Source organism: Lepisma saccharinum, unplaced genomic scaffold (genome assembly GCF_977018435.1).
Source record: "Lepisma saccharinum unplaced genomic scaffold, izLepSacc3.1 HAP1_SCAFFOLD_915, whole genome shotgun sequence".
In the NCBI taxonomy this organism is placed as follows: domain Eukaryota; kingdom Metazoa; phylum Arthropoda; class Insecta; order Zygentoma; family Lepismatidae; genus Lepisma; species Lepisma saccharinum.
Window position 1 is genome coordinate 1 of NW_028143569.1, and position 16543 is coordinate 16543.

At 38.7% G+C, this 16543-nt stretch overlaps 1 protein-coding gene across 1 annotated transcript; it reads left to right on the forward strand.

Annotated features, from left to right (window-relative positions):
- Positions 1-883: 883 nt before the first annotated feature.
- On the forward strand, positions 884-1819 carry LOC145983430 (uncharacterized). Its single transcript, XM_083116540.1, has one exon. The coding sequence runs from the start codon at positions 884-886 to the stop codon at positions 1817-1819; it is 936 nt and encodes a 311-aa protein (XP_082972666.1).
- The last annotated feature ends 14724 nt before the right edge of the window (positions 1820-16543 follow it).

Below are 16543 nucleotides of genomic sequence, written 5' to 3' on the forward strand. Positions count from 1 at the left end.
GTGTTTCCTTCAGGAGATAACACTGTTATGAGGGGTGTCTTGTGCAGGACTCCTTGGACAGAACATGATGCAAAATTCCCATGTTTGGGGTGTAAGGGGTGTAAGGGGTAATGCTTCCATTTAGTACACCCAAATGATGTCAACCTCACTTTCACTTACACTTATTATGTAACCATCCTAGTACAAATTCTCTCTCCTCACTGGCAGCTCGGATGACCTCCAGAGTAACATGAAAGCCAATGTTAGGTTCTGTTTCTGTTGCCTTACCCCAAGTCCAAGGACTCCCTAGTCACAGAACATAATAAATACTTAATTCAGTAAACATGACAGAATTTTGGGGCCTCCCCATGGTGCAGTGGTAGCATCATTGCCTTGTAATCAAGGGGTCCCCGGTTCGATCCTCGGTGGATGCACAAGTGGTTTGGGCTCGGGTACCCTATTCTACACCCTCGATTTTTCGCACATTTCAAATGTTCTCGTCACGAAAATTAGTTCTTCATAACAAACGATGTTTTTAAATAACAATTAAATAGTAATTTTTTTAGATCTACATGCTAGGAAACTTACGTTTTTCAATATTTAGATTCCATATGTAACGTCAAAACGGTTTTGCAGGGATTTGATCATGGCGTATCTTGGATTGACGTCACAGGCTCACGTCTGAACATTTTCTTTTTCTTCTTATCTTTGACTTGTGCAATGGGATAATTTGCAATTATATCTTGTTATGAATGACTTGTGCAATGGGATAATTTGCAGTTTCAATATATTATTTATGTAATTTATTGGTGGATTGGATATTTGAGACATTGCAATTGTTTTGTGCGACTTTAGACATTGGGATTGATTTGTGTGACATTTAATTAAGACAGAAGGGCTAAAGATGAGATTGACAGACGTTCAACGGATGAAGGACATAGACGACTTTGTTAGACGAGACATACGGGACATTGTACTTGACTTGCAGGGAGATGGTCTGCTGGCTGCTTCGAGGAAATGTGCACCGTGTTCCAGAAGGTACCGTAGGAATGTGTTTATGAGATTAAGGTATGGCACAGGTGATTCTGAGTTGGCTTGGTGGCGTTGTCCAAAGTGTAGGTTTGATCGTTCCGTGACATCGGGAACATTCTTCGAGAATATGAAGCTGCCTTGGCGCGACATATTCTCGTTGATGTTTCTTTGGTGTTGCGGGAGTAGTGTTCGTTTGGCATGTGATATTTGTGGTTTGCGAAAGAAGAACGTTATTCAGTTTTACCGGTATCTGCGAGATATTTGCTCCTGGAAGATACTTCAGTCAGACGACAGCTTAGGTGGTGTGGGCTCTATTGTACAGATGGATGAGAGTGTGTTTTGCAGGAGGAAGTACAACAGAGGAAGGGTAGTTCTGGAACGGTGGGTTTTCGGCATGTACTATTGCAACGCAGAAAGGGGCTTGCTTCTGCTTGTTGACGATCGTACATCCGAAACCCTCGTTCCGTTGATCGAGAAGCATGTTCTTCCAGGAACGGAAATCTGGTCAGATGAATGGGCATCTTACAAATGTATTTCACGTCTTGGTGGTGTTTCCCCTTACACTCACAAGACTGTGAAACATAAGGCGCACTTCGTTGATCCGGTAACAGGAGTTTGCACTAACAGGATTGAGGGATATTGGTCTGTTGCGAAAAGGCATATGAGGAAAAGGAATGTCATGTGGTCCCACTTTTTGGAGGAATATCTGGATGAGTTCATGTGGTTTGACAGGTATGGAAAACAGCGACGAGACACAATGAGGAATATCATTCAACATATTGTTGAACGGTATCCTCAGCGTTTGTAAATACGTTTTCTTGTGGAACATGGTGCACCTTTCTTTTCAGCAACTGCAGGCCGTTTTCTGAATGACTTCTGGGCTGGGATAATTTGCGACTTATTATTTTTATCATGGAACGACGGGGTAGGGTTATATTCTGTGGAAAAGGACAAAAAAGACGACTTATTACATACGACTGACCGACTTTCAGTTTCAACATTCACCTGCAATGCCTGGCCTTGGGGAAAAGAGGTAAGTTACCTTATTAGCTTTACTTTTAGCCTTACATTTTTGTTTCTTCATGTGTCAATGCGGAAAACAGTGAGAAATAGTGTTGGGGGCAGGTGACTTCGGCCAATTTCTAACATGCCCTTAAAAAGGGACTCTATAGATATAGGCGGGGCCGCGGTAGCGGTAGGAGGCCGTAAGTCAATTACCCCAGGGGCGGAGCCCGGAACCGGCGGGAAATTTTCACTCAACAATTGCAAACGACAAAATCGCAACTTTAAACGGCTGTACAGTCGTAAATACTTCTTTCCGCACTCCAATTTGTTTTTATTCACAAATAGGATCACATAACCTTGATAATGAAAAAAAAAAAAAATTCAAAAATCGAGGGTGTAGAATAGGGTAGCCGACCCGTGGTTTGGATCCCACTTTAAACTGTAGGTCCAGTCCTGATTATCCTTACTGTGCATAAAGTGGACTTAAAAGCACCAACTCAATGACAGAATTCTGTAATGTTAACATGTTTGATTTTATTTGTATAATATAGGCCTAATATTTATTTTTCTTTAAACTTTTTAAAGTTTAATTAAACTTCATGTACATAAACATACTTCCTAAATGCATAAAAATTATAAAACAATGTGACACTTGGCTAATAATTACAACAGTCTGGATCTGGAAACTTACTTGAGAAAATTTACTTGGTACAGTGTTGGATCAATGGGACGGATGGTGCTATTTGCCAGAGACCAAGTGTTGTAGGTGTGGTTCAAGCGTAGTCACTCGGAGTGTGCAATTACGCCTTTATATTTTCCAGATGAGGCCCTAGCCGCCGTCGGTAGTTATTCCAACGCGTTGCTCCCAGTTAAGTTCATTTTGAGTCATGAATGTGTTGAGTACCTGAAAGATACTTTCGGCATTCGCCTGCATGGGTAAGATTGAACAACACAGCAAATCCTTGTGGATTGTGTTTTGAAATTCATATCGAATGAAAGTTAGGAAGTTTGCATTGTTAGAAATATCAGTGCTTTCGTTGAGCTGCAACGCGTAGTATTCACCAATTTTCACTCGTTCCAACAATGTATGTCGCACATTTGCTGCCATTTTTCTATTCTTTGCTTGACTGTGTTATCAGACAACGATATAGCACCCAATTGTTTTCACCAAGTACAGTATTTACCATCAGTTTTGCTGCAGGTCGTACTAGCTTCTCTCCAATGGTATGTGGTTGGACATGTTTTGCAATTAATAGGGAAACTTGATATGATGCTAAAACTACATTTTGCTTGCCTCCCTTAACACTGTCCGTGAGTACTTTCTTTGTTTCATTAAGTTCAGCGAGTATATTGTGAAAGTAGTGGATTGGCTTGTCAGCTACACTGCCATGCATGATTTGGAGATGCCCTTTTATTTTCGGTGGTTTCAAACACTCGTTAGATAAAACGTCACCACACAAGAGACACTGAGGCTTCTCGTCATATCCAACAGTCAGCACAGTAAATCCCACGTCTCGGTGGTTGAGGTTTCCTGAACACACTCAGTTGCATCACTGTTCGAATGGATGTACACTTCAATGAACCTGCCTTCAACCAGCTATCCATATTATCGCCTGTATTATACTTACACTTTATTGCTTCTGGATTCCCGCAGTTTGAGTACGTGGAAGAGCAAAGATAGAGTGGTGGACCTGTAAGCATCAGGCGACACATTTGACTGCGCTGGTGCAACTGACTGTGCACCAAACCAAACTACCAATGAAGACACACAATGCCATCTCTCGGCCACTTTAAGAGTTACTAACAATCCACTGCTAACTTTCACCATCTTTCGGCCAAGTTAAGAGTTACATATACTGTATGTAAGTTATACAAGAGTGAAGAATAGTTTTTATTTTATTTTTAAATGTTGCTTAGATTACTAAAAGAGTGTGTCCCAGTCGTATGAATAATTTCTTCGTTTACCAAAAGAAAATTATAATTGCATATAATAGCTTTTTAAGTACTTACAACTTACATTGTTATTGCGGACCCCTTGGACCACAGTTTGGGACTTGTGTTGTGATCGTCCTTCATCTATTTCATCTCATCACCATTCATTGTCATCTTGGCAATAAGTCAAAAGTGTCCAAAAAGCGAAATTGAATATAACATATCATTCAATCAAACCCAATTAATTGTGAGCATAACATAGAATAAGGCTTGTACAGGGTGTCCATAATGTCTTTTCACAACTTTAAGCTTTTATTCCAAACACATATGAAGAGATAATTATATGAAATTTGTCACTTAGTAGCAATATATATTGAAGTTTTTTTTTCATAACTTAATAAACCTTAATACGGGCACCATTGGTTGCACAAAGGATGTCAAGGCGAAAATAGTTTCATGCCATGTCCGCTCTAGCGTAGCCTCATCAATGGTGGCAATAACATCAGTGATCCTTTGCTTGAGATCAGTAATGTTCCGTTCCTTTGTTCGATACACAGTGTCTTTACGTAGCCCCATTGAAAGAAATCTAGGGGCGTTATGTCAGGTGAACGAGGTGGCCAGGGAATAGGACCATCCCGTCCAATCCACCTACCGGAAAATGTTTGGTCCAGGAAGTCACGAACATTTAATCCCCAATATGGTGGTGCACCATCCTGTTGGTAAAGGACGGTTGGTTGAAGGTCAGCCAGTTGTGGTGTCACATATTCAGTCAAAAGGTCAAGGGAAACATTTGCAGTAATTGTTTGCTCCACAAAAAAATAAAAATGGACCAATGATTCGATCGAACATCAGTCCACACCACACATTCACCTCTGGACTGTCTCGTTTGAGGTCCATTTTCGTATGGAGGTTTTCCGAGTCCCAGATTCTCGCATTGTACGTACATGTTCAGTTTACCGGAAACATGAAATGTTGCCTCATCAGTAAAACACACTCTGTTGAGGAACATTGCATCCTCCGATATTCGATGAAGCATGTCCACTTCAAACGTTTTGCATGTCTGTTTATCATTGGGCTTGATGGCATGCAACAGTTGCACTTGATACCCATACAATCGCAGGTTGTGGTGTAGGACCTTGTGCACTGTTGATCGTGGTAGCTGTAAGTGGCAGCAGTGCGAATGGATTTCTTTGGAGAATTAAAAAAAAGGCTTGTCTTACACGTTTGATGTCTTCCTCTGATACTCGTTTCCTTCCACTTCTTGCTTATGCTAAATTGTATCGGGTCTCCATGAATTTCCTGTGCCATTCACGAATTGATGGATGTTCTGGTGGTTGTTTCCCATACCTCGTCCTGAAGTTTCACCGAGTTTGAGTGTCAGATTTTGTTTCAGTGAACCATGCCACACATTGTGCCTTTTCTTGTGGCCCTCTTTTTCTTCACAATGTTACCTGAAATACACAAATTGACTATTAGTACAAACTTTAATAGTAAACGATTATAATAAAAAAAAATCACTCAAATATATCATCATTTGCATTTGTAGTGAATTTTTGAAGTTGAAGTATCTGGCTGGAGATGATCAAGTTGTGGGAAAACAAATTGGTCCAGCATATCCAGGTAGGAATTGAAGTTAAGTTTTTTCAGCAAAGAAAAAGGGGTCAATTATTTGGTTGTGCATAAGGCCACACCACACATTTTCCATGAACTTTCTGTGCCATTCAGGGATTGTTGGTCTTGATGGTGGTTTTCTGCCATACTTAGTCCTGAAATTTCGTTGGACCTGTGTATCGGATCTTGTCTGTATGAACCATGAAACACACTGTGCCTTCTCCTGTTTAGTAGTCATTTTGTGGAAATGTGACCTCACCTCTTCACCACTTACTCAATGTTCATGAAAAAACAGTAAAAGGAACTTTGCGAGTTTCTCTTTTAAATGAAGGCAACAGAACTGAGATACCTCGGTCCATTATTTAGTTATTTCGATTTGAACTTTAAAGATAAATTGTGGACACATGCTATATTTCCAACATAATTTCATTTCAGTCACAGTAATTTTTTAGCTATTATAGGGGCATTGGAAGGAACATGATAATTTCAGACTGAAAGTGTTTTTTGAGGAGGCATCATTCTTATGGGGAAAAATATGCCTCCTTTGCCCCCCCCCTCCCCCTTTGGAAAAAAAATACTTTGCTTGTGCCAGGCCCTAATTAAGAATTCTTTTGAGGTGGGTGGGTCCAGGTCCGAATCTCTTGTGGAAATATATTTGCAACATTTATAAACTAGCAAATTAATGTCTTTATCACATGGTCCAAAATGTAAAATAATTAGAAGATATGTGAAATATTTTTAATAAGTGTTAGATTTTATTTAATTATTGCTTTCTGTTAATAATGATCAATAAAATTTCATACTTATTTTAACCTTCAATTTGTGCTTTACTTTTATTCTGTACATGTTGGTGTAATGGTGTAAATCTGTTAATGGGGTCTCAAATGGAAATATTTCCTTATGAGAGCTGTAGCTAGAGATTTCGGCACCCAGGATGAGAAGAGATTTTTCGCTCCCCAAGCACTGAATTTGCACCTCCCTTTCTGCCTAGATGTAGCTGCAATTGAAGAAATATTCTCTTTTCCATTGAATTGGATGAAAAGGAAACTTAGTATTCAAAAATTTAGCTTATAAAAGGAAAGTCGGTTGTGCATTCCAGCAGTGTGTGTGGTATAGTTCACATCTGCAAATTAGATTATAAATTGAAGATCTATAATTAATATTATGAACAATTTTTTACATAACTAGGTGGAGGGGCAAGAAATAAGACATTGGATTTGTATGACATTAACATGCAAGTGTTATGTTTTATTTATATATGAGGTGTATTTTTGAAGTAAGTACCTTTTTGATATGTACAAAAAACAAGTAAACTTTACAATTTTATTGTTACATGAAAGACCACACTTTTATATACTTTTCCACATAATTGCCACCAATATTAAGGCACGTCTCGTATCGAACAACAAGCTTTTGTATTCCGTCGTCATAGAAGTTTGCCGCCTGAGTTGACAGCCACTGCAACACGGACATTTTGAGGCTATCGTCGTCATTGTGGCGCTGACCTCCGAGATGCTTCTTCAGTTGCAGAAACACGTGGTAGTCACTGGGTGCTAGATTGGGGCTGTATGGAGGATGATCAAATTGTTCCCAGCCAAATGATGCGATGAGATCTTGACAAGAAAAGTCAAGGCGCTACCTAAACGTTTGCTTTTGTGCACTTCAGTTCACATTTTTAGTATCCATCGTGAGCACAATTTTCAATAGTTTAAGCATTCGGTAACAATTTCATAGATAACACTTCTTGAAACTTCAGGGAACTCCTTTGATAACGAAGAAATCGTGAAGCGTCTTTTCTTTCACTTTCTGCACCAAATCGGCAGTGATCACTGAGGGTCGCCCACTCCGTTCCTAGTCATGAATATTCTTTCGGCCATCTTTGAAAGCTCTTACCCATTTGCGTACCATTTCATCACTCATAATGTTTTGCCCGTACACTTCACAAATCTGACGGTGAATTTCAACTGCTTTCACGCCTTTAGCACTAAGAAAACTAATAACCGCGTATTTCACAGTCGGCGGGATTGTCAATCGGCGGAAGCATTTTAAATACGCAAAAGCAAATGTATACACAATCGATTGTTGCCGCAATGGCATCTGTGGCTTGCCAACAGATGTAGGTACACAGTGCGCATGCACGGGACACCGACCGCAGCGCTGCAGCGGCAGAATTTCAAAACGGTACTTACTTTAAAAATATGCCTCATACTTTGCGGTAGTCAACGAAAGTAGAGAGAACTGGAGAATACTATTTCTGTGGGTGACCATCCCCTTCGCAGATACGGCTCTGTTCCTTACTAGTCCAATATGATATAATTGGTGCTACGTTTTCACCCCATGGTGTTAACAGATCTAAAGAGAGAGAGAGAGAGAGAGAGCTAGGGATGCAATCATGCAACATTCACACACAGACATATCATTCTTTGTTCTTCCTTTGCATGAATTTCTGATATTATTCTTAGTAAAGTATGTTCGAAGTCCAAAGTAATTGCTCATCTTTGTTGTTATAACAAATTCTTCCTCTTGAAAATTTATGATGGGAGGGGGATTTTAGAAGAAGGTGTTTGGATGGAAGGAGGGATATCCTCCATCCCCTCTGGGATGTCACACCCTTAATGTAACCACCAACACTATGGTAGAATTGGAGTTGGACGTACAATTGTACAGTTGCAATATTATGGTCCAAAGTAACTGAGAAAAATTCAACTGGCAATAGCCCCCCCTTCCCTCTCAGCCTGACCCGACAATCAACAATAAAGTTGCTCACAAGCGTACAGCTTGGTGCTTATTGCTTACATTCAATTCTCAAAAGTATTCAAATAGCACAGTATTCCCAAATTAACAATGTTTTCAAATTTCCTTTGTCTTACATCAGGACCATTGAACAGCCGTGATTTAATTTGATGTGATTTATAATAATGATAATTCTTTGTTTAGAAAAAAAATATATTTATAAGTTAAATGGTAGCTATTATATCTTCTTATAATGAAGAACATGCCTGAATTTGAATTCAGTTCGAAAGAAGTCAGGACAGGAATTAAAAATAGTGAACTGTCCAAGAAAATTGGAACACTGGTAGCCTTGTATCAATGGTTATAAAACCAAAATTAATAAATAATTACTTCTCGACTCCAGAAACAACCCATACATTTATGCAAGAAGAAAATCAAAATTCTTGCAAAATCTGAAAAATCGACTATGCTATTTTTAAAGCTTTTTACAGGTTCTTACTGAAATATTTTATGGTTTGAGGGGGAGAGCCATGGCTTCCTCCCCTTGGGTGCTGGCCTGGCTTGTGCCTCCCTGGGAAAAATACTGTGGACATCCATGGCTCTACTATGAATGCATTTGCCTTTTCCCGAGCTTGTCAAATTAGAACCAATGTCTCCAGTTTTTTTCTTAAAGTAACACTTTTTAAACATTGTGTTTTATTTTCATTTCAGGAAACTTGGATTGTCATATTGCTTCAGGTGAACCATGGCCGGGACTCACGTTTAAAATAGGAGCCCACAATTTCCTGGCTTCAAAACCTGACAAGGATTAATCTTTGTGTGAATTAGACTGAATTTAATATTCTTTAATCAAAGTTTTGATTATTACTTCTGCACATTGTTGAGATAAATTCTATCTCTGAAATTTCCCACATCTGTCCGAAACTGTAGTTCAGCTACTTAATTGAGGCATGGAAGTTATTTATTGTAGTATATATCTGTTAATGAACAAACAAATACATCTGGAATTGTTCCATGAAGTTTTGCAAGGAACGTTGGCACCATTAACTCAGACTTTTTTTTTTTTTTTTTCATGTGAGTAGTTGTATCAGAAGAACCTCCATGAAAAGTATTTAATCTGTGCAGAGAATTTGAACGTGGGGGGTGAGGGGTGTTCTGTTGAGTGAGCACCCAAATGCCAACCTCTCTTCCGTGCTAGTGCTCCCTGGGAACTGCTACATGCAGGCTAACGAGGCTCTGGCGACTGGAACCACAGCCAGGATAATCCTCTGTGGTGCTTCCTTATGTACTGCAACTTATATTTGTAGTGGTGTTGTACGGTTGCATGTAATTGAACCATTTCTGTGTGTATCTCCATGGACAGAGCAAAGGGGCTTACCATCAGGGAAGGGTCCATAGTCTTCATTTTCATTTTCATGTCCTTCTGTTGTATCCTCAGGGAGTTGAATAAGGTACTACCATAACATCCACAAGAACTGTTCATTGGTCTGGTAAAAGCTTTATAGCTACCTCCAAATAAAAAGGATAAGACTTCCAGATTTAAGCTTTCTTGATTGATATATTTCGAAAGAAAATCACAAGTTACATGAAGATAAAAGATTCACACATACACATATAAATGATTGTCCTTCACAGTTATAAGTAGAAGTAAATTTGTAATGGGAAACATTGACAAAACACTCTGCTCAAGCAAGAACTGAATCAATGTCTTTAGATTAAGGGGTGACCTTCCACGTAGTACCTCACTTCCACCTAGTAACCCTGGACTGCATTTTGCAGACAAACAAGGCTCTGGCGACTACCCCTATGCCCAGTATAATTCTGTCTGTGGTCCTGTTTTTGTCCTTACATGTGCTGAGTGTACCTTTGCAGGCTCAGCTTTTAACTGGTCGGAATGTTTTAATATTTTAGTCATACAACATTACAGTTATGTTATAGCTAAGGTAAGGGGCTGGACCCTGTATAACGTGACGGGTGCAAAATAGCCTTAGTGCTGATGCACCCAAAATAAAGAGAGAGAAACAAAATGTCTTGAGAATTAAATTCTCAGATGACAAATCCACAGTGCGTACATCTAGAAAGTGAATGTTCTACTGTGAAGCATTACCAGATTACCTTCTTTTTACAACAAGTTGACTACTTCACATGTGGTGTCTTGACCCTGTGAACTTTTATTTATTGTTTCGGAAGTTTCTATATACAATGATATCCAAAGGACTATGTGACAGAACGCTCGAACTCTCGCATGCTTCGTTTGTATTTTGTATCATTCTTCTCGAATGTGCCGATTTTAATCACCTCACATAGTCTTTTAACCTTCCCAATGATTTACCTTCAATGTTGGGAGACGATGTCTGTGCTTTAACCAATGTTATTAGGTTTTTTATAAGAGCAGGTCTCTTCCACTTTCTGAGGTAGCTTTAAGCTTTCCTTACCTCTTTTAATGTGTTGTGTTTGTTCAATGCAGTTCTATTTAGAACCTGTATTTTTTAACCTATCTTGAACGGCTTTTTACACACCTTTTTTATAGTTCTCAATTTGAGGTAAGGGTTTAGATAAGGGGGTCTTCCCCACATTCATGATTGAGCATGTAGTACAAACACAACACATTAAAAGAGGTAAGGAAAGCTTAAAGCTACCTCAGAAAGTGGAAGAGACCTGCTCTTATAAAAAACCTAATAACATTGGTTAAAGCACCGACATCGTCTCCCAACATTGAAGGTAAATCATTGGGAAGGTTAAAAGACTATGTGAGGTGAATAAAATCGGCACATTCGAGAAGAATGATACAAAATACAAACGAAGCATGCGAGAGTTCGAGCGTTCTGTCACATAGTCCTTTGGATATCATTGTATATAGAAACTTCCGAAACAATAAATAAAAGTTCACAGGGTCAAGACACCATTGTCATGTCTGGACAGCATTTTGCAGACGAACGAGGCTCTGGCCTCTACCTTGTATTTTACAGGGTAGGTGGTGTAAAATTATTTTAATAAACATACATGCACCAACGGAAGATAAAGATGATAATACTGAAGATGATTTTTATACAGAGTTAGAACAGGTCTTTGATAAATTTTCTCAGTATGATATGAAAATTCTGTTAGGTGACTGTAATGCACAGATTGGCAAAGAAGAGACATTTAAACCCACGATTGGTAAAGAAAGTCTTCATGAATTAAGTAATGATAATGGTATAAGATTGATTACTTTTGCAACCTCAAAGAATTTAATTGTGAAAAGTACCACTTTTAAACATAAAGATATCCATAAATATACCTGGTCTTCTCCAGATGGTAAAACTCATAATCAGATAGATCATATTCTCATTGATAAGAGAAGGCATACTAGTATAATTGACGTTCGTACACATAGAGGTGCTGACTGTGCCAGTGACCGTAATTTAGTAATTGCTAAATTAAGAGAAAGACTCTCAGTGATAAATCATAAGCAACAAAATCTAAAAGTTCTAAAATTTCATACAGGAAAGTTTACTGATGAAAAAATTAAGAAAGATTACCAAATTAAACTGTCAAATAGATTTGATGTTTTGCAGGATTTAAATGATGATGAAAATATAAATGAAACAGACGTAAATATGAATTGGGAGCACATACGTAATGCAATAGAATCAGCAGCTATAGAAAGTATAGGATACCATAAACTGAGAAAAAGTAAGCCATGGTTTGATAATGAATGTCATAATGTAATAGAAATAAGAAATCAGGCTAGACTTAGGTGGTTAAATAACTCTGATGATACAAATCTAAACAATTATAATAGAATAAAGCGAGAAGTTAACCGCACATTTAGAAGTAAAAAAAGAGATTACTTGAAAAGCAAAATTAACGAAATTGAAACAAACAGCAAAAATAAAAATATCAGAGATTTATATAAAGGTGTAAATGAGTTTAGAAAGGGGTGGCAACCTAAAGTAAACTTGATAAAAGATAAAGACGGTGATTTTCTAGGTGACCCAAGCGATATTCTAAATAGATGGAAGAACTACTTTAATGACCTTTTAAATGTCCATGTAGGAGATAAATCAGAAGTAAATGAAGTTCACACAGCAGAACCTTTAGTTCCAGAACCTAACTTGACTGAAGTTAAAGATGCTATTAAAAGGCTAAAGAATAACAAAGCACCTGGCATTGATTTAATACCAGCTGAGTTAATTAAATATGGTGGAAATTCATTAATATGTCAAATTCATAAATTAATTTGTTTAATATGGAATAAAGAAGAAATCCCTCAACAGTGGAAAGAATCCATAGTTGTTCCTGTGTTTAAAAAAGGTGATAAAATGAACTGCAATAATTACCGTGGAATTTCTCTACTCTCAACAACATATAAAATATTATCTAACATTCTTTTAACAAGACTAACCCCATATGCTAATGAAATTATAGGTGATTATCAATGTGGATTTAAACGCAACAGATCAACTACAGATCAAATTTTTCACATCAGGCAGACTTGAAAAAAAGTGGGAATATAATCAAAATGTCCATCAGCTATTCATTGATTTCAAAAAAGCATATGATTCTGTCAAAAGAGATAAATTATATAATATATTAGTAGAGTTTGGAATACCTAAGAAGCTTGTTAGTATGATAAAAATATGCACCAGTGAAACAGAAAGTAAAATTCGTGTGGGTATTAATATGTCTGACAAATTTACAATTCATGATGGGTTAAAACAAGGAGATGCATTATCTCCATTGCTCTTTAATTTTGCCTTAGAATATGCTGTTAGGAAGGTAAACGAAACTAAAGAAGGACTAAAATTAAATGGTGTGACTCAGTTGTTAGCATATGCAGATGATGTAGACTTACTGGGGGATGATGTGAATACAATTAAGAATAATGCTAAAATATTTTTCAAAACTGCTAAAGAGATAGGTTTGGAAGTTAACAAAGAGAAAACTAAATATATGCTTACAGGCCGAAACCAAGTGTTAGGTAATAATCAAAATCTAATTATTGATAACTCGTTTGAAACAGTTTCCAAATTCAAATACTTAGGAGTAATATTAACAAATGAAAATTATATTAAAGAGGAAATAAAAAGTAGGCTTAATTCAGGAAATGCATGTTACTTCTCTCTTCATAAACTTTTGTCTTCTCGTTTAATATCTAAGAAACTAAAAGTTAAAATATACAAAACAGTAATTTTGCCTGTAGTATTATATGGGTGTGAAACTTGGTCCCTTACATTGAAAGAGGAACATAAATTGAGAGTATTTGAAAATAGGATCCTTAGGAAAATATTTGGACCTAAAAGGGATGAGGAGACAGGTGAGTGGAGAAGGTTACATAATTTAGAACTACATCATTTATATTCATGTCCAGACTTTATTAGAATAATTAAATCAAGAAGACTTAGGTGGGCAGGCCATGTGGCACGAATGGGAGAGGAAAGAGGAGTTTACAGAATTCTTGTTGGGAAACCTGATGGTAAGAGACCAGTAGGAAGGCCAAGACGAAGATGGAGGGCCAACGTCGAGATGGACCTAAGGGAAATCGGTAGGGATGGAAAAGAGTATATAAATCTTGCACAAGATAGGGACAGATGGAAGGCCTGTGTTGCTGCAGCCATGAACCTTCGGGTTTAAGAAGGCTAGAGAGTTAGTTAGTTAGTTACGAGGCTCTGGCGACAGGCACTATGGCCAGTATAATTTTGTGTGTGTTGTCCTGTGTCTTGTCCTTAACCTTTAAACAGCCGAGCCAGTTTTCAAAAGGAACCCCTCTCTCGCCACGGCCTTTGCACACGATTTTTAAATTTTTACACTTATTTCAGAATAAACGTTACATCTCAGACTATTTGAGCAATCTACTTCGGATAACTTTTGTTTGAAAACAAAAACATTGGAGCACGCGACAGTGTACAATTCAGAAAGTCCAAGTGAGAAAAACGGGTTTGGGAGGGACCAAGTCCCCAATTTTCAATGAAAAAAAAAAAGAATCTGGCGTTCGCACCCTCTTCTCCCGTTGTTTTGGAAAAAGGGCGCAAACTTTTCCATTGTTTTCAAAGAATAGACTTTTGCAACAAAGTGAAACTTGTTTCATGGTCTTTGCTCTCATAGAAAGTTTAGAATGACACAATATTTGCAACAATGCAATGTCAAAAATTTTCCGTTGGGTTATATTTGTGAGCAAACAGTACGAAAAAGAGAAATGATAAATAATGTGGCAAATAACTAGTGTTATGTAATGTATGTCCTCGCCACCTAGTTTCCCATGTGGAAGGCCTCGAAGCAAGGGCCTATGCTCAGAACTTTGCATGCCTTGCACTGATGTAATGTTTTCTTATGTTGTTTTCTCTGATTGTAACATACCTTACACCTTCTGGGTGTGGTGGTCACTATAGGCCAATGACTGTTTGCCGAACCTTCTCTTCTCACCAACTCGAGAGGTGGTGGGACATCAGCAGCAGGCAAAGGACTAGAAGGACCACCCTGCTCAGCCTTCCCTCGTTTTGCCAGCTCCTCGATCAAACATATCCGGAACTGAGGATGTGAGAAATTTCGGGAGAAGTGCTTCATGAGAATATATTGGCATTGAGGATGGACTGGTTTGTAAGATAGAAGAAAAGTTTATTTGTCCACTTGATTGTCTGTCTGCCAGTCAGATAGCTACGTGTCATCGTGTCAGGTTTGTCAACGTAACCCATATATCTATTATAGTCTAGTATAATTCCAGGTTTCAATGGGTTACCTTGGTCGTCAAGAAAGTTCCCTTGTGCAGGGGAGTGGGGTAGGGCTGTCTGTGGTAATTCGTCAGCACAAGGACGTCACGTTTGTCGCGCCACCATACAGCTGTCAAGTGTCCCTTCCTACGTACGTCCAGGTCACGTTTTGTCTTGCTTGTCTTGAAGTCCGTGGGCATGGAACACCGATTCTTATTGACAGTCCACAACATTGCAAGCGCTTTGTTGTGAGATCATCAAAAAGATCGGTGGAGGTGAAGAAATTGTCCATAAACAATTTATGGCCAATTCCTTGAACTCTCCTACTTAGTTCAATGATAGTTTCAGTCTTGTCTTGCTCTGTCCTTTCCAAGATAAACAAGAATATCAAACGTATATCTCAAAGAGTCACAGAGCAAGTATAACTTGATGCCAAATCGCTTGTGCTTCTTTGGAATATATTGTTTGAACAGCACTTTCCCCTTGTAAAGAACAATAGCCTCGTCACTGGATACGTGTTCAGTCGGATGGTACAAGTCAAAGTAACGTTGTCTGAAATGTTCTACAATCTGTCTGTTTCCACAGTTGGTCCTTGTTCTCTGTCGGAGGAGATGAATTGTCGGCAAAGTGGAGGAAGCGAAGGATGTGCCGGAAACTGTTTCAGGAAAGGAGATAGCCGACTCAGGGGGTATGGAAAAATGTTTTTCTGCCAATAAGAATCTATGAAGTGGTGTCTATTGTGTCCAAAGTACAGCCACAGGGCAAAGAAAAGGAAAAGTATGCCAAGGGTGATTGGGTGGCTCTACCCTGGATGGATGACTCTTATCCACAAACTGATGGTAGTATCGCTTAGATTCTACCAGCAGAATGTCAAAAAGAGCATCCGTCAAGAAAAGTCAAAAAGAATCAAAAGGAGAAGAGTTTGGAGAAAGATAAGAATTTTTGGGTCCAGGCGGTCCAGTAAAAGGGAAAGCAGTTGGACTCGGAAGATGAGCGGGTCGCAGGCCCCCGGTTGACGAAGTTGAAGTCGCTGCTGAAGATGTTGATCGGATAGGAGCATCATCTTCATCTGAAGAATCCGATACAGCCTCCCAATGAACATCATCATCGCCGACCGAAACACCCTCAGGTTCTCCAGTCTTATCTTCGTCATTCGTGTGGTCTAGGAAATCGCAAATCTCCCTTTCACTCATTCGCTTCTTCCCGGAGATGTTTGATCGAAGGCCTGAATAAACAGAAGAAAAGTGGATATGCAGAACAAAAGATGAAAGGCCTTACCACAATCAGAGAATACTATACCAATGCGAAATGAATGGGCAACACAAAGCAAACTCGGAGCCCACACTCAAACCAACTTCTGGGGTGTAAGGGGTGCTCCTTCCACGTAGTGCACCCAATAGTCAACCTCACTTCCACGTAGTACACCCTGGACTGAAGACAAACGAGGCTCTGGCGACTGGCCCCATGGCCAGTATAATTTTGTTTGTATTGTCCTTATGTGTGCTGAGTGCCCCTTTACAGCCTCAGCTTTTAACAAAAGTCAGAACATTTTAAGATTTTTA

Bases quoted from the DNA above. Each gene is read 5' to 3' on its own strand.
- LOC145983430 (XM_083116540.1), top strand. From the start codon at position 884: ATGAGATTGACAGACGTTCAACGGATGAAGGACATAGACGACTTTGTT.